General features: G+C 37.6%; 1 protein-coding gene across 1 annotated transcript in view; it reads right to left on the bottom strand.

The window, feature by feature from the left end:
* The window catches only part of CC2D2B (coiled-coil and C2 domain containing 2B), a 95,711-nt gene that overhangs the window by 38,462 nt on the left and 37,660 nt on the right, over positions 1-19,589 (bottom strand). The window contains exons 15-19 of the mRNA XM_047072658.1: positions 14,803-14,941; positions 13,445-13,648; positions 2,941-3,033; positions 2,664-2,755; positions 935-1,105 (exon numbers count right to left, since the gene is read on the bottom strand). Of these exons, the coding sequence (XP_046928614.1) occupies positions 935-1,105; positions 2,664-2,755; positions 2,941-3,033; positions 13,445-13,648; positions 14,803-14,941 (699 nt within the window). The remainder of the gene's footprint in view (positions 1-934; positions 1,106-2,663; positions 2,756-2,940; positions 3,034-13,444; positions 13,649-14,802; positions 14,942-19,589) is intronic.

Below are 19,589 nucleotides of genomic sequence, written 5' to 3'. Positions count from 1 at the left end.
CTGTTTTAGGTATTATAATATTCTGTCTTTTACAAATTGATGACTACAGAAAATGGTGGTGATTTTATGATGTCCTTATTTCATAAAAGTTAGCCTTTGAAATGTGCATTTGTTTTGAGAACATCAGTTCTATTAGATAAATAAGGATGTAGTTTATGAAACATAGGAAAAGCTTTTGAGAGGTTTTATAAATTAGGTTTTATAGATAATCTATAGATTAGTACCTAGTAAGCAAAATATTTTTTCACATGTAGAAATCATGGGATGTGGTTAACATAAGACAAAAAGAGCACATAGGTGTTAAACATAGGAAGGGATACTTAATATTCCTGAGATACCTGGGTTCTAAATATCCATAATATACGATTCATACATGAGACTAAATATATAAGACACTCAATATTCAGGATACACTAAATATACATGAGCATTTAATATTCATGATGCCTTAATTTGGCCACTAAATGGCAATGTCTATTCTGGCCCCACATATCCTTGGCTCAAGAAACATAAATAAAACACAGAGAGTGCCTGCAGAAGGGTTGGGTAAGATCTGATTTTTGCAGAGGTCAACCAAAATGACAAGTCCCAGACAGAGCCTACTTTCAAAACTAAGAGGGGCCAGTGGCAGAGAACAGTGCACTTGGCAAGAGCAGCATCACAAGTTTCCACAACAGGGAATAGGGACAAAGGTATTTATTTGATATGTCACCCCAAAATACACATGCTGAAGTTACTTTGTGCATCTCAAACTTCTGAAAACTCTTAAGACATGGCAATGACAATATGACTATCCAAATGAAGACTTCAGCTTTCATTCCATTTCTGTATATGGAGCATTAATAAAGTGCAGAGTTTTACACACAGGACAGTTTGGAAATTATATTTAAGACAGAGCTTTTGCAACTGTAAAAACTGGTGCACACTGTCTTACCTATTAACTGTTGTGTTTCTGGTAGGAATATTGTAAGCCCGCAGTATTCTAACAAGAATCTTAATATCTCCATCACAGATAGTCTGTGCGGCCACCTTTCTCCTTTCTTTCCTCTGAGGCTTTAACTTTCTTTGTCGTTCAACAAGCTTACAAACTGCATATGTCAACTGGCTAAAGAGTAAAAAAGTGATCATCTGCATATGTACAAGATTACTTTGTTTTAAAAGACATCAATTTTTAAAGTTAACTATTGTAAATAAGGCCATTATTCTCAACCTATATGTTCTCCATTGTGGAGCGGATACAGAGTTGTCTTAAACTGAAGGAAAGAAGCTTTTTTGGAGCATAGAAGAGATGCTATGCTCACTGTCATGTTATGAGAAAATGTGATTGCTCCATGCCCTTTGGGTACATGGTCCAAGAAAAGACAAGGAGAGGTAATTCCACAAAACATGATGTTCTTTCAGAATATTATTCATTTTTCAGGAATTGCTCTCTTGAAAGTGGTTAGACACTCAACTTTTCTGCATGGCTTTGAGACAGGAGTTAGTTACACAGGCTGCCAACACAAATCCATGGAATTATAGCTTTATGGCCACACGCATTCCCCCCTCCCCCCAAAAAAATGAAAATAAAATACAATAGATTTCTGCATCCAAACCAATTTAAAGCCTTATTAGTAACATTAGGAATCTGCATGTGGCCCCAGGGAGGGTTCCCAGAAACATGGCATGCATAGTCCCGGTCCCACCGCTAAGTTTCAGAGACAGAATGATATAAGAATTGAGTTCAGCCAAAGGCTCCCCAACTGCTGTCTGTGGATCACAGCACCCATGTATGGTTGAGGATTCAGTTTTGAAAGGGGGAGATTGTAGGCTTAATGTGTGGTGCTGCCAGCAGTGACTTTTCCAGTAGTGGTTCCAGGACAGGAAAATCTTAGGACAAAACTAATTTGGGACAAAGGTATTTCTTTTCTTTTTCTTTCTCGCCTAAAAACGATCAATAAGGAGAGGGTTAAAAACTAAAATACTACCAGGGCACCTGGGTGGCTCAGTAAGCTAAAGCGTCCAGTTACGGCTCAGGTCATGGTCTCATGGCTGTTGGGTTCAAGCCCCACAATGGGCTCTATGCTGACACCTCAGAGCCTAGAGCCCCCTTCAGATTCTGTGTGTGTGTGTGTCTCTCTCTGCCCCTCCCCGGCTTGTGCTTTGTCTCAAAAAATAAACATTAAAAAAATTAAAATGCTATGCAATTGAAAATACATTGCTATGCAATTGAAAATACATATCATATACATATGTCCAAAGTGCAATTTTAAATAACCAAAAAAAAAAAAAAACTAATAAAAAAAATAACAAAATGGGGCGCCTGGGTGGCTCAGCTGGTTAAGCATCCAACTTTGGCTCAGGTCATGATCTCGTGATCCGTGGGTTAGAGCTCCACATCAGGCTCTGTGCTGATAGCTCAGAGCCTGGAGCCTGTTTTGGATTCTGTGTCCCCCTCTCTCTCTGCTCCTCCCCCCGGCTCACACTCTGTCTCTCTCTCTCTCAAAAATAAATAAACATTAAAAAAATTAATAATATATTTTAAGTCACTATATTTCACTTTAAGCTTTGTAAATGCATCCTTTGCATGTAACTTAATATTAGAACAGAGAACATAGAGAAATTTGAAGGCATTATCTTACAGCTTTATATTTCATATTTAAATAATAATTTTTACTATGTACCTTGCAGATACAATTTCTTCATAATCAGCCACAACATCCGATAAGTTAACTTTGCTAACTTTGACAATTCTTCTCATTATCAACTTTTTCATCTACAAAAAAATAAATTTAATTTAAAGAAATAACAGTTTCTATTTGAAGATTAAGTATTTACAATGGTAATGGTGCCACTATTTTTCACTCCTAATTTTTGCAAGCAATGAATGGAAAAGGAGATTAGGAGGATTTCACAAAAGTGAATGCAAACATATTAATGATACTATTTTGCCATTGTTACCTTTTTCAGAAAATTGGCAGAATTAATCCGTTGTGCAGTAATAGAATTGACATCTGAAATGGGGATATCCTTCTCTATCTGAGTTTCATATTCCTAAACAGAGAATTGTTAGTTTCACCTCTTCAATGTCACAGAGTTCAGCTATGATACACTACAATAAAATATTAAATGTTCACTTTGGTTCATGGATAGGAGACGCTGGAAATCACTGAGCATTAGCTAAGAAGAGCTTTTGATTCTTTTGTTTGCTTCTAGGATAAAGTCCATTCATCTTTTAAAATAGAGTAATGTTGAGGAAAAAATTACGATTGAGAAATTATGAAAAAATGTGAAGATGATTGAGAAATGTTCTTTATGCATATATTTACCTGGCAATCACTGAAAATAAAACATATAGGAAATAGTATAGTATCAATAACTTTAATTTTTAATTTATAACCTTATTTTTTAAAAAAATTTTAAAGTAAACCCTACACCCAATGTGGGGCTCGAACTCACAACCCCAAGATCAAGAGTTGCATGTTCCACTGACTAAGCCAGCCAGGTGCCCCTTAACTGCTAGCTTTAAAAAGTTAATGATAGGAAGATGGCGGTGTAGGAGGACGCTGAGGTCAACGTGTCCTGCGGATCACTTAGATTCCACCCACACCTGCCTAAATAACCCAGAAAATCGCCAGAAGACTAGCAGAACGGATTCTCCAGAGGCAAGCGTAGACAAGAGGCCCACAGAAGAGGGGCCCCTCCCGAAGCGGATCTCCGAAGGAAAAGCCAGCTGAGCCTGCCCCTCCTGCCCCCTTGCGGATCCACCCCAGCTAATACGCCAGATCCCCAGCACCACAAGCCTGGCAGTGTGCAAGTAGCCCAGACGGGCCACACCACCCCACAGTGAATCCCGCCCCTAGGAGAGGGGAAGAGAAGGCACACACCAGTCTGACTGTGGCCCCAGTGGTGGGCTGGGGGCAGACATCAGGTCTGACTGCGGCCCCGCCCACCAATGCAAGTTATTCAAGACAGCACAGGGGAAGTGGCCCCGCAGTCCCACACCACTCCAGGGACTATCCAAAATGACGAAATGGAAGAATTCCCCTCAAAAAAACATCCCGGAAATAACGACAGCTAATGAACTGATCAAAAACTATTTAAACAATATAACAGAAAGTGAATTTAGAGTAATAGTCATAAAATTAATCGTTGGGCTTGAAAACAGTATAAAGGACAGCAGAGAATCTATTGCTACAGGGATCAAGGGACTAAGGAACAGCCAGGAGGAGCTAAAAAATGCTATTAATGATCTGCAAAATAAAATGGAGACAACCATGGCTCGGATTGAACAGGCAGAGGAGAGAATAGGTGAACTAGAAGATAAAATTATGGAAAAAGAAGAAGCTGAGAAAAAGACAGATAAAAAAATCCAGGAGTATGAGGGGAAAATTAGAGAACTAAGTGATGCACTAAAGAGAAATCATCTACGCATAATTGGTATTCCAGAGGAGGAAGAGAGAGGGAAAGGTGCTGAAGGTGTACTTGAAACAATAATAGCTGAGAACTTCCCTGATCTGGGGAAGGAAAAAGGCATTGAAATCCAAGAGGCACAGAGAAGTCCCTTCAGATGTAACTTGAATTGATCTTCTGCACGACATATCACAGTGAAACTGGCAAAATACAAGGATAAAGAGAAAATTCTGAAAGCAGCTAGGGATAAACGTGCTCTAACATATAAAGGGAGACCTATAAGACTTGTGACCGATCTCTCCACTGAAACTTGGCAGGCCAGAAAGGAATGGCAGGAGATCTTCAATGTGATGAACAGAAAAAATATGCAGCCGAGAATCCTGTCATTTAGAATAGAAGGAGAGATAAAGGTCTTCCCAAACAAACAAAAACAGAAGGAATTCGTCACCACTAAACCAGCCCTACAAGAGATCCTAAGGGGGATCCTGTGAGACAAAGTACCAGAGACATCACTACAAGCATAAAACATGCAGACATCACAATGACTCTAAACCCGTATCTTTCTATAATAACACTGAATGTAAATGGACTAAATGCGCCAACCAAAAGACATAGGGTATCAAAATGGATAAAAAAACAAGACCCATCTATTTGTTGTCTACAAGAGACTCATTTTAGACCTGAGGACACCTTCAGATTGAGAGTGAGGGGATGGAGAACTATTTATCATGCCACTGGAAGTCAAAAGAAAGCTGGAGTAGCCATACTTATATCAGACAAACTAGACTTTAAATTAAAGGCTGTAACAAGAGATGAAGAAGGGCATTATATAATAATCACAGGGTCTATCCATCAGGAAGAGCTAACAATTATAAATGTCTATGCGCCGAATACAGGAGCCCCCAAATATATAAAACAATTACAAACATAAGCAACCTTATTGATAAGAATGTGGTAATTGCAGGTGACTTTAACACTCCACTTACAGAAATGGATAGATCATCTAGACACACGGTCAATAAAGAAACAAGGGCCCTGAATGATACATTGGTTCAGATGGACTTGACAGATATATTTAGAACTCTGCATCCCAAAGCAACAGAATATACTTTCTTCTCGAGTGCACATGGAACATTCTCCAAGATAGATCACATACTGGGTCACAAAACAGCCCTTCATAAGTATACAAGAATTGAAATCATACCATGCATACTTTCAGACCACAATGCTATGAAGCTTGAAATCAACCACAGGAAAAAGTCTGGAAAACCTCCAAAAGCATGGAGGTTAAAGAACACCCTACTAAAGAATGAGTGGGTCAACCAGGCAACTAGAAAAGAAATTAAAAAATATATGGAAACAAACGAAAATGAAAATACAACAATCCAAACGCTTTGGGATGCAGCGAAGACAGTCCTGAGAGGAAAATACATTGCAATCCAGGCCTATCTCAAGAAACAAGAAAAATCCTAAATACAAAATCTAACAGCACACCTAAAGGAAATAGAAGCAGAACAGCAAAGACAGCCTAAATCCAGCAGAAGAAGAGAAATAATAAAGATCAGAGCAGAAATAAACAATATAGAATCTTAAAAAACTGTAGAGCAGATCAACGAAACCAAGAGTTGGTTTTTTGAAAAAATAAACAAATTTGATAAACCTCTAGCCAGGCTTCTCAAAAAGAAAAGGGAGATGACCCAAATAGATAAAATCATGAATGAAAATGGAATTATTACAACCAATCCCTCAGAAATACAAGCAATTATCAGGGAATACTATGAAAAATTATATGCCAACAAACTGGACAACCTGGAAGAAATGAACAAATTCCTAAACACCCACACGCTTCCAAAACTCAATCAGGAGGAAATAGAAAGCTTGAACAGACCCATAACCAGCGAAGAAATTGAATCAGTCATCAAAAATCTCCCAACAAGTAAGAGTCCTGGACCAGATGGCTTCCCAGGTTCTACTAGACGTTTAAAGCAGAGATAATACCTATCCTTCTCAAGCTATTCCAAAAAATAGAAAGGGAAGGAAAACTTCCAGACTCATTCTATGAAGCCAGTATTACTTTGATTCCTAAACCAGACAGAGACCCATTAAAAAAAGAGAACTACAGACCAATATCCCTGATGAATATGGATGCAAAAATTCTCAATAAGATACTAGCAAATCGATACAGCATATAAATAGATACAGCATATAAAAAGAATTATTCACCATGATCAAGTGGGATTCATTCCTGGGATGCAGGGCTGGTTCAACATTCGCAAATCAATCAATGTGATACATCACATTAATAAAAGAAAAGATAAGAACCATATGATCCTGTCAATCGATGCAGAAAAGGCATTTGACAAAATTCAGCAACCTTTCTTAATAAAAACCCTCGAGAAAGTCGGGATAGAAGGAACATACTTAAACATCATAAAAGCCATTTATGAAAAGCCCACACCTAACATCACCCTCAATGGGGAAAAACTGAGAGCTTTCCCCCTGAGATCAGGAACACGACAGGGATGTCCACTCTCACTGCTGTTGTTTAACATAGTGTTGGAAGTTCTAGCAACAGCAATCAGACAACAAAAGGAAATCAAAGGCATCAAAATTGGCAAAGATGAAGTCAAGCTTTCACTTTTTGCAGATGACATGATATTATACATGGAAAATCCGACAGACTCCACCAAAAGTCTGCTAGAACTGATACATGAATTTAGCAAAGTTGCAGGATACAAAATCAATGTACAGAAATCAGTTGCATTCTTATACACTAACAATGAAGCAACAGAAAGACAAATAAAGAAACTGATCCCATTCACAATTGCACCAAGAAGCATAAAATACCTAGGGATAAATCTAACCAAAGATGTAAAAGATCTGTATGCTGAAAACTATAGAAAGCTTATGAAGGAAATTGAAGAAGATATAAAGAAATGGAAAAACATTCTGTGCTCATGGATTGGAAGAATAAATATTGTCAGAATGTCAATACTACCCAAAGCTATCTACACATTCAATGCAATCCCAATCAAAATTAAACCAGCATTCTTCTCAAAACTAGAACAAGCAATCCTAAAATTCATATGGAACCACAAAAGGCCCCGAATAGCCAAAGTAATTTTGAAGAAGAAGACCAAAGCCCAGACTTTAGCCTCTACTACAAAGCTGTAATCATCAACACAGCATGGTATTGGCACAAAAACAGACACATAGACCAATGGAATAGAATAGAAACCCCAGAACTAGACCCACAAACGTATGGCCAACTCATCTTTGACAAAGCAGGAAAGAACATCCAATGGAAAAAAGACAGTCTCTTCAACAAATGGTGCTGGGAGAACTGGACAGCAACATGCAGAAGATTGAAACTAGACCATTTTATTACACCATTCACAAAAATAAACTCAAAATTGATAAAGGACCTGAATGTGAGACAGGAAACCATCAAAACCCTAGAGGAGAAAGCAGGAAAAGACCTCTCTGACCTCAGTCGTAGCAATTTCTTACTTGACACATCCCCAAAGGCAAGGGAATTAAAAGCAAAAATGAACTACTGGGACCTTATGAAGATAAAAAGCTTCTGCACAGCAAAGGAAACAGCCAACAAAACTAAAAGGCAATCAACGGAATGGGAAAAGATATTTGCCATTGACGTATCGGACAAAGGGCTAGTATCTAAAACCTATAAAGAGCTCACCAAACTCCACACCCAAAAAAACAAATAACCCAGTGAAGAAATGGGTAGAAAACATGAATAGACACTTCCCTAAAGAAGACATCCAGATCTGGGGCGCCTGGGTGGCGCAGTCGGTTAAGCGTCCGACTTCAGCCAGGTCACAATCTCGCGGTCCGTGAGTTCGAGCCCCGCGTCGGGCTCTGGGCTGATGGCTCAGAGCCTGGAGCCTGTTTCCGATTCTGTGTCTCCCTCTCTCTCTGCCCCTCCCCCGTTCATGCTCTGTCTCTCTCTGTCCCAAAAATAAATAAACGTTGAAAAAAAAAAATTAAAAAAAAAAAAAAAAAAAGAAGACATCCAGATGGCCAACAGGCACATGAAAAGATGCTCAATATCACTCCTCATCAGGGAAATACAAATTAAAACCACACTCATGTATCACCTCACGCCAGTCAGAGTGGCCAAAATGAACAAATCAGGAGACTACAGATGCTGGAGAGGATGTGGAGAAACGGGAGCCCTCTTGCACTGTTGGTGGGAATGCAAACTGGTGCAGCCACTCTGGAAAACAGTGTGGAGGTTCCTCAAAAAATTAAAAATAGACCTACCCAATGACCCAGCAGTAGCACTGCTAGGAATTTACCCAAGGGATACAGGAGTACTGATGCATAGGGGCACTTGTACCCCAATGTTTATAGCAGCACTCTCAACAATAGCCAAATTATGGAAAGAGCCTAAATGTTCATCAACTGATGAATGGATAAAGAAATTGTGGTTTATATACACAATGGAGTACTACGTGGCAATGAGAAAGAATGAAATATGGCCCTTTGTAGCAATGTGGATAGAACTGGAGAGTGTGATGCTAAGTGAAATAAGCCATACAGAGAAAGACAGATACCATATATTTTCACTCTTATGTGGATCCTGAGAAACTTAACAGAAACCCATGGGGGAGGGGAAGGAAAAAAAAAAAGAGGTTAGAGTGGGAGAGAGAGCCAAAGCATAAGAGACTCTTAAAAACTGAGAACAAGCTGAGGGTTGATGGGGGGTGGGAGGGAGGGGAGGGTGGGTGATGGGTATTGAGGAGGGCACCTTTTGGGATGAGCACTGGGTGTTGTATGGAAACCAATTTGACAATAAATTTCATATATTGAAAAAAAAAGTTAATGATAACTTTAATTTTACATCCAACAGTTGGTATAAGATTGTCAGGCTGTGTCATCTATATAATTTAGAATAAATCTGCATCTGTTATATCTGCATTTGTGGGATACATCCTTAATGCACATGGAAATTGTTTTACATTATGGATATCACCAAACACTACCCAAAAATAATGAAGTAGATACTTTATAACTTTCAGCTATATTACAATGAACATTCTTTTATCTGAAAGTAACTTATTTGTTCTTCCAATTTTCTGCAAGAAATCTTGAATTTAATTCTGTTGGTCGGTAACTTTTACTTAAAAATATATAAATATTTCATATCACTTCGTTCTTTAAAGTATTAATTTATAGGAGTTAAATATTATATCTAGATATTAATTTTTGTTATATGTGTTATAAATATATTTTCTTAATCTGTAGGGTTTTAATCTTAGTATCAAATTTATTAAGCTTTTCCTTTTTAATTTATACTTTTTGTGTTTTAAGAAATACTTTCTTACCCCAAGATTAAGACATTCAGTTAAGTTCTGCTTTTCACATTTTCCTTTTTATGAAGTTTTTTATTTTAATTCCAGTATAGGTAACATAATTCACGTGTAATCTTCATTACACATGGTATGTATTCCTTTTGTGAGATTTGAATTTGACTTTACTTCTTTCTACAGAGATGACCAGAACCACTTAACAGATAGTCCATTTTTTTCCAACTGATTTGTGACGATACCTCTGCCAAACATAGAAGTTTCCACACATGCATGATAAGTCTGTTTGGAGGCCCTCTGCTCTATTTCACTGGTTTGGGATTGTATTACTACATTTTCACGTTAATTTGGGGAGGACCAGCATCCTACAATGTGGGCATCTTACAACTTCCTATCAGTGAACACTTACTCAGATTTTTTTTACATCATTCAAAATGTTTTATAATTGTCTCCACTAAGTTTTTGAACATCTTTTTGTTAAATATACTCCTGAGTATCTTAGAGTTTTTATTGTCATTGAAGGGGTATCTTCATTAAGTTACATTTTTAGTAGGTTTTTACTGATGTATAGAATGCTATTTATTTCTGTCTTTATTTTCTCCTCAGATTTTTCAAACCTACAGAAAATTACCAAGAATGTTAAAATCCATATACCCATTTTCTTGATTAAGTAATTACAGTTGATCCTTGAACAACATGGCTTTGAACTGTGCAGGCACACTTAGATACAGATTTTTTTTGCAGTACTGAAAATATATTTTTTCTTCATTACGATTTTCTTAATAACATTTTCTTTTCTCTCTAGCTTACTTTATGGAATACAGCATATAATAATGTAACATACAAAATATGTGTTAATCAATGCTTTATGTTATTGGTAACACATCTAGTCCACAACAGGCTATTAGTTCAGTCTGAGGGGAGTCAAAAGTTATACACAAACTTTCAACTGCTCAGGGTTCGACGCTCCTAACCCCCAAGTTGTTACAGGATCAACTGTGTACTTTGCCACATCTGCTTAATCTCTTTTATTATTTTTATTATTTTGGCTAAAATATCTCAAAGTAAATTATAGATACCATGATACCTCATTCCTAAATAAATACTTCAGCATGAATCTTCAAAAAACTAAGGACTAACAACCACGATGCCATAATCTCAGACAACAAAATTAACAATTTCCCAGTATTATTTAATACTCATCCCATAGTCAAATTTCACCAATTGCCATTTTTCCCCCTCAAAATCTAGATCTAATTACGGATCATGTTGCCTGTGGTTGTCCCTTTAGTCTCTTTTAATCTAGAATACTCTGCCTTTTTAAAGAGATTAAAACAGTTGTACCTGCCAGCCAGTTGTCCCACATTGCAAATTTGATTGTTTCAGCGGTGCCACTTAGCTTGTTTCTCTAGTCCTCCTATCTCTTGTAAACAAATTCATCTAAAGTCCTAATTGGAATCAGATTACACATATTTGGCAAGGATACTTCATTATAATGTTGTGTATTTTATACTGTATCATGTAAGGGCCAGTAATATCTGGCTGTCCTTTATTAGTATATCAGTTTTCTATTGCTGCTGTAACAAATTATCACAGATTAAGTGGCTTCCAACAACAGAAATTTATCCTCTCACAGTTTTGTAGGTGTGAGGTTCTAGTTCTCTGCCCCAGGTCTCTGCCCCAGGTCTCACAAGGTGTAGGCCAGCCAGGTTCTTATTGGGAAGCTCCAGAAGGATCTGTTTCCAAGCTCACTGACACTGTTGGCAGAATCCAGGACCCTGCAGCTATGGGACTGAGGTCTGATTCCCTTGCTGCTGTCAGCTGGGGCCCCCTCTTAGCTTCCAGGGACCCGTCTCCAGTCTTTACAGGTAGGTGGGTCTCTAAATCTCAGAGCCAGCAACCACATGTTGAATCCTTCTCTTGACAAGTCTCTGATTTCTCTTGCTGCTGTTTTTCCTCCCAGCTGGAAAAATTTCTCTGCTTTTAAAGGATCATATAATTAGATTAGGTCCACTCAGGTAATCCAGGATAATCTCCCTGTTTTAAACAACGTAACAGAACATATTCACAGGTTCTGGGGATTAGGGAGTGGACATCCTTAGGGAGTCATTATTCTGTCTACCACAATTAATAAGATTAAGTTGGATCACTGAGTCGAGATGGTGACAACTAGATTTCTTCATTGTAGAGGCACAATGTTCTTTTTGCTCTAACAAAATTGCTATTCATTTTAAAATATGGATATTATATTCAACAAATTTATTATTTTTGATAGTTTGTTGTAGATTCTCTTATGTTTTCCATGAAGACAAATGTATTTTCTGCAAACAAAGGCAGTTTGTCTTTTCTAATTCTAATTTCCTTCTTTCCTTTCTTCTTTTTGTCTTAATGTATTGGCTCTTACTGGTAGAGATAATAGTGGCCATCCTTATGTTGTTCAGATTAATGGGAAAATTGATGTCTATCCACTGAGTATAATATTTGTCTAAGAGCCTATGAGGAAACAGATTTCTGGTCATGATCCTTACACCAACTCAGTTTCAGAACCACACAGACAGTAGGGTCACTGAATCATACTCACGGGACCGATTATAAGGAACAGGTTTTTTCCAGAATGCTAGAAAGCTGGAGACAGAGAATTTGTTCAGGGACACTTAGGTACTGGCTCTATTTCTTTTCTTGAAGGATAATATGGCCTTGACTTGGGTTCAAGAGCCAGAAGAGTCCAAAGTTTGTAAACATTCCCTTAAATGGAAGTGCATTTACCATATAAGTATTAATTCTCCTAGAGTAGTTATGTAAATTTTGCCTATTGTGTACAGGGGATTTTTGTTTGATTGATTTGTTTGTTTGTTTGTTTCATTTTGTTTTGTTAACTCTGGCAAAACCTTACTCTGTGTGGACATGTCACAAGAAGCTTAATCCCCCCCATTAGGGTTCCAAAGCCCAGGAAAAACCAGCATCAAAATTTGTTGCAGGTGTCCTGTCCTATGTTCTGCTCTGCTTTTGTATGTTTCTGCATCCCTGGCTGATTACGTCTGAAACTCAATCTAATCATCCAGTGGGTGTCTAGGTGGTGCCTTCTCGTCTCCCAACCTCTCCCTATAACTTGAGTTTTAAATGTAATGAGTCTTGTATACATTTGTTTGCATATACTCTAAATTAGGGTATAAAAGCTAAAGGATGGCTAAGTGGCAGCAACAAAAACAAACATACAGAATTCTTTACATTATTTTTTTTAATGTGTAATTATTTTTGAGAGAGAGAGAGAGAGAGAGAGAGAGAGAGAGAGAAAGAGAGACAGAGTGCAAGTAACACAGAATCTGAAGCAGGCTTCAGGCTCTGAGCTGTCAGCACAGACCCAGTCATGGGGCTTGAACTCACGAACTGTGAGATCTTGACCTGAGCCAAAGTCGTATGCTTAATCAACTGAGCCACCCAGGCACCCCTACATTATTTTTTAAAACAAGTTTTACTATATTTAATATTAAGTGGTGTACTGCAATTTCCTTTCAGCCCAGGACAAAAACAAATATCAAAGAATTTATTCATTTTTTTTTCATTGATTGATAATAACCAAAGTGAAATTAAAAAACCTATTTTAACCTACTTTTAAAGTAAACATATTTTACTAGTTAAAAAAAAGAAAAAATAAGATAGATTTAAAGCAGCAAAAATATTAATCTATCACACAATGTCATATTCAAATAGAAACCATGTACCTGGAAGACTAAATCTGGAATCTCTTTATCATAGAGAGGCATTTGCTGCAGAAGGAAAACATCTAATTGACCTGCATTTCTAAGTTGCAATAGCTGGAAACGTTTACTCTTTTCCATTTCCTCTTCAGAGACAAAGTTAAATTCATCTTGCATCTGTTCAAGACGAAAATACTTTGGAATGTCCTGTCCTTTATGTTTCATGTACTATAAAACATAAATAATGTAAAGTCTTTACTGAAAATATTAATTTTTTTGAATTCAAGAATTATTTCAAAACACTGTTTCTCCCTCCCCCCGCCCAACTGTGAGATGTGAGAGTTTCCATATATGTAGGAAATGGAGCAATGAATCTATACAAGAGATAGAATCTGGGGGAAAAAAAAGAAAGAAAGAAAAGGAAAAACAGAATTCAGCATATATGGCTTCCCAACCTTTTCCTGGTCGTGACTTGAGCGAAAAATGAAAATATTTGTATTGCGCACTGGGTTAAAAGAGGAGACTTTATATCTGGTTGCCATAACTGTTGAGAAAGGATCAAAATTTCTGTACACCTGTAACCAACTGAGCACGTTAGTTGGGGAGCTCCGATCTAGGGAAGCTTAACTGCAATGATCTGTGCATTGTTTTAGCCTATAAATGCACATGTGAGTACATGGTTCATGTAAAGAAGAGAGCTAGCTGCCAAAGATTTATTCGCTGTAGTTCTACAAGGAAAAATAAAACACAGAATGAGTAACTACAGTAAAAGGCAGAATGATATCAGAGCCATAGAAGTTATAAAAAGAAAAAAAAGTTAACAGGAGCGAAAAGAACGAAGGGCCCGTATCTAACTGAGGTTATCAAGGAAACCTTCACCAGACTTGCATGGTAGGTGAGACAGTCACCATGGGTGCCCTTCTGGGTAGAGGGAATGACATGCATAAAGGTATGAAGAATGCATGTTTGAGGCACACAGAGCAGTTCAGATGGCTATAAGAAAGAGAAGTGAACAGATAATGGAGCCTTTGAGGGAAAGAATGTGTCTATAAATCATCTTTATACCTCTGGCATCTATAATACCACTGGTCCTCAGTAGTTACATAAGAGATGTTAGCTTGAAGGTTAGCCTGTAGGGTGTACTGCAGGCTGCTAAGGAAGGGCAGAGTACCAACCATCAGGTCTCCACTAGCAATTATTTCAGTCGCTAAATTTCTAATCGCCTTTACAGTACTGTAAACTGGTTGAAAGTTATATGTCCCCAGAATTATCTTTACATGCCTCGTGGTGCCTAGAAAAATATACAGCAAACTTTGAAGTATGAGGGAGGAGAGCTTACAAAATAGAATATATTTGTAGTATTGATATTTGCTATAACTTACCATGACAAATTCCATTAAATCAGAATATTCTGGATTATTTGGATCAATTTTTACTTCGTTTGCCCATTCAAAAAGCTTCCGTGCATTAATGAGCCATGGAATTCCAGGAACGCCTCTTGCGTCTACATTCCTTAACACACTAACATAGAGAAAAGTATTTGGTGACTTTGCATACTATATGCAGGTTGTGTGTCTGTTATGCTGGGTAAAACCTACCCATTCCAGGTAGTTAAAGATGAAAGCTATCCTTCCCCTGCATTTAAGGATAAAACAGAAGATTTGGGTGTGATATCTCTCCTGGTTCTTCGCACATTCTAACTTGTATCATAGCTTGTTGATCAATGCGTCTACCACCTTCCTTAAGAGACAATAAGCTTCTTAACAGTAACGGCTATAAATATCCATCTTTGCCATCTCCACCCTGTGTAGTAGCTAAAACACAGTAGATGCCCAAGTGAATAGTGCTTACTGAATGTACTTTGTAAACCCTGAGGAAAGTAACTTGTTAAATATTTTCTTTCTATAGGACGCACAATATTGAAATTTAATCAAGATGTTAGCTTTAGCAAAATTAATAAAGTCCACAATATAAAAAGAATCTTTAGGCTCTATCTTTACAATTGAAACATAATATAGAGTAATACTGGGACATATTCTGCCAGAAGACTATCTTTGCTCATATGAGGCCATCTGGAGAAGTTGGAGAGCTATAGGAATCTAGACTCATAATTCATTCTTGGTGGCCTCAGCTATAGGCTAAGTGCAAAAGAAATTCAACCCCAAACAGTAAGGATTTCTTTGGAGCCATCAATTATCCGTTATTTCATCTCTCTCTTCATGGATAATTTGCCTCACCATGTGTAATTAGAGGGATTTGTACCAGAAAATCTCTAAGATCCTTTCCATAAAGTAACTCAAGAAACGCTCCAGTCCATAAACTGGGAGTCCAGAAATACAGTTCTAACTCAGATTAAATAATGTCTTAATCCAAACAGGGACACTATCTTATATTGTCTACTTTCCATCAGCTTCTATTCATATTTCTCTGATGAATCTTTAGAAGCTATTGCTAACTAAGCCAATGCCTGGTTTGATAGGATGTAAACACAATTACAAATAGGTGAAGTATGAGTATTCTTCCTTTCTTTAATTCCTATTTCTGTCCTTGTATTCGAACTGTTTTGATATCTTTGTCACAAGAGATCTCTAGGGCCTAATACCCCTGACGTTATCATGTAAGAAACTTTCCTTCTCACAGGAAATTTTCCTTCTCCTAGGAAGAGCCCTAGCCTAGGTCACAAAGCCGGAGGCAAAGCTTACATGTTATAGATTAAGGAGAGAAACTTACCCACGATTTCTGCCTCATGGACAGTAATAAAGACCTCAGAACATCTCCTACCTTTGCTACAGTGATTCTTCCCGTTACCTCATAGGTGTTCAGCTGTGGGCTACGGCAAAATCCCTGTCACCTGTATTTCCTTCTCCACAACCAAATGCCAAGCAAGTAACACAATTCAGTGGCATTAAGTATATTCACAGTGTTGTACAACCACCGTCACTATCTCGTTCCAGAACTTTTATCATTCCAAACAGAAACTCTGTTAAACAGCAACTCAACAACTCCCCATTCCTCCCTCCCTTCAACTGCTGGCTTTTGTCTCTATGAATTAAGCCAAAAAAATAAAAAAATAAAAAAATTAAAAAAAAGGTAAAGTTATTAAGGGAGAAAAGACAGACTGTCTACAAAACACCAACACGGCAGACTTTTAAACAGGAGTAACAAATCCCAGAAAATTATGCAATTCTAGCTTCAAAGTGTCAATGGAAAATAAAATAAAAATCAACCTCAGATTTTACACCCGAACTATTATTCAAGAATGAGGACAAAGGGGGCACCTGGGTGGCTCCGTTAGTTAAGTGTTAGACTCTTGATTTTGGCTTAGGTCATGATCTCACGGTCATGAGACTTAGCCCTGCACTGGGCTTTGCACTGAGCAGGGAGCCTGCTTAAGATTCTCCCTCTGCGGGGGGTGGGAGGGAGGAGAGGGTGGGTGATGGGTATTGAGGAGGGCACCTTTTGGGATGAGCACTGGGTGTTGTATGGAAACCAATTTGACAATAAATTTCATATATTAAAAAAAAAAAAGATTCTCCCTCTGCCCTCTCCCCTGCTCTCTCTCTCTCTCAAAGAAGTAGGAGGACTAAATAAATATATACAATAACTAAACAAATTTGCTAGCCACAGAAAGTGAGTGGAAGAATCATTAAAGGAGCAAATTTTCAGTAAGAAAAGTAAATGTAGAATGAAAGTGTGAAAGATAAACAGGTGCAAATACAAAAGTCAATCATGTCAGAAAAGTAAATTAACTAATGAGCATAAGAAAAACTGTTTCATATTTTAAAAATGTGTTAAACCAAAACTCTAGACAACAATCACTGAGATTAGAGAGATGTGCTCAGTGTGGTATTAAAACATGCCAAGATTTTCTTTTCATTCACTGCTTCATCTCCAGCTCATTGATGAATGAATGAATGAATGAATGAGTAAATCAGAGAATAAATGAAGCCTTTATTTTGGATCTCCTTTGGTTCCACGCTCTGACTCTCACAAGTCAGCCTTGCTTTTTGGAGCACCCATCCTAGGTTTCTGGAACGCCTTCTCAGCACCAGTCCTTGAGCACCCACAACTGTAGACGAGAGTTCTGGAACCAATCACGCTGATCACAGAGGCCCCAGCTATAAAGTTTTACTTCAAGTTAACTACTTTAGAGAGCACTCTGGACTTTGAAACCTTCTCTTGCAATTCACTTCCTGTTGAAATCTGTCATCTGTCCTGATCTTTCACAGACCTGCTTTCAATCTTTTGTAAACTTGAGTTCCCAAGTAAAGGAACTGCCACCTGCAGCATTACAGATGCCATCAGAGAAAAAGCTTCCAGAAGCGAAATGATATGGACAGGCCAGTGAATATGGCCAGAAGGTCACTGGTAGCATTCAGGAATAAATTGGTTAAGTTAGAGAGGGAATGTGTGAATAAAAAGTGGAGGCAAAGTACAAAGATGAGTAGACCACACAAATGAGGACTTGGACAGGAAAAATGGTCAAGACAGGTCTTCAGAGTTTAATCAAATGCCTGGGTTTTTCTTTGTTTTAAAACAAAGAAGGCTTCTTGGATACCAAAGACTAACAGCTTAGGGAAATGGAATAGTTAAAGATAATGTAAGAAAAAGGGATATAAATACATCATCAGGATCCTAAAGGAGACAAAGTTCCAAATTACCTGTATAAAAGCTTCAGAGTAAGGAGAACAAACATTTGACTCCAAGAAAAAAAGCAAGGAATAGTATGATGAGGCAAAGATGGAAATAGCTGCAGTGGGGACTATGCTAGGGAAAAACTAAGAAATAAAAACAAATAATGGTTCAGAGTATTAAAAGGTTACTCACTAGCTCCAAATGAATTACCTTTATTAATTTTCCATTTTTCTCTAAAATGCCCTTACTCAGGTCTCTAAGGAGATGACCTTGTGTACTCAGCAAAACAAGGACATCATTAAAATTTTGTTTCTGTCTACATAGTTATTTCTGTCTCCTCTGATTTGAAGAGTTATTTCCTCTTCTCTGAAGCCATAGCTATTCACTTGCATTCTGGTTCAACATCTTCTTTCTGTGAAGGATCGCATACTCTTTCTAGTACATTCTGGCTCTTTCTCTATGGATTTCATCATTTGTTCTAGGAAGATAAAGATTGCCCCAACTTTCAAGAAACCTATACTTTGATTCTATTGTCTCTCTTATTTTCAGCCTCTTCTTAAAACTTCTTGACCTCAGTTTCCTCAATATCAATTGCTGAGTGCTACTGACACTTTGTTTTTTTTCTCTAAAACTATTGCCAAGGAAAGCATTTTTGAACTCTTACTGTCACTCTGGCCATATCTCACTGGTTTTATACACAGTGATCTCATTGTTATTTTTAAAATAGTCTCTAATTTCAGTCTTGATTTCCTGTTTAACCCAAGTTATTTATAGCAATGTTTTACATTTTAAAAATTATTTTATTTTAAAAATAGACTCTTTAGAGTTTTAGGTTCAGAGCAAGACTGATCAGAAAGTACACAGTTTCCATGTATCTCCTACCCCCGCTCCCACCCCCCAAAAAATGCCACCTCCTCTACTATCAACATCCTTTAACAATGTGTAATTTAGTACATTCATCACAATAAAAGACTTGCATTTGTTAAGTCAATGGTTGACACACCATTATCACTCCAAATCCACAGTTTACATTACGGTTTATTTTTGGTGTTATACATTCCATTCCATAGGTTTTGACAAACATGTAATGACAGGTATCTACAATGATAATATCATATAGATAGTAGTTTCACTGCCCTAAAAATCCTGTGTGTCCTGCCTATTCATCCCTGCCTCCTCCTAATGCCTGGCAACCACTGATATTTTTTTGTCTCCACAGTTCTGACTTTTCCATAATGTCATATAGTTGGATATATAACTACGTCCTTTAAAAATATGTGTTTAGAGGTGCCTGGGTGGTTCAGTTGGTTGAGCGACCAACTCTTGATTTCAGCTCAGGTCATGATCTATAGTTCGTGAATCTGAGCCCTGCGTCAGGCTCTGCACTGACAGCACAGAGCCTGCTTGGGATTCTCTCTTTCTCCCTGTCTCTCTGCCTCTCTCCTGCTTGTGTGTGCTCTCTCTCTCTCAAAATAAATACATAAACTTAAAAAAACACATAAAAATTCCATACTATTAAAAAATAATAACAAAT

Source organism: Lynx rufus, unplaced genomic scaffold, assembly GCF_022079265.1.
Source record: "Lynx rufus isolate CCGP_SWC_20201006 ecotype Redwood Valley unplaced genomic scaffold, mLynRuf1.p SCAF_11, whole genome shotgun sequence".
Lineage (NCBI taxonomy): Eukaryota > Metazoa > Chordata > Mammalia > Carnivora > Felidae > Lynx > Lynx rufus.
The sequence above is the reverse complement of the archived record's forward strand: the minus strand, read 5'-3'. Positions and strand labels throughout refer to the sequence as shown.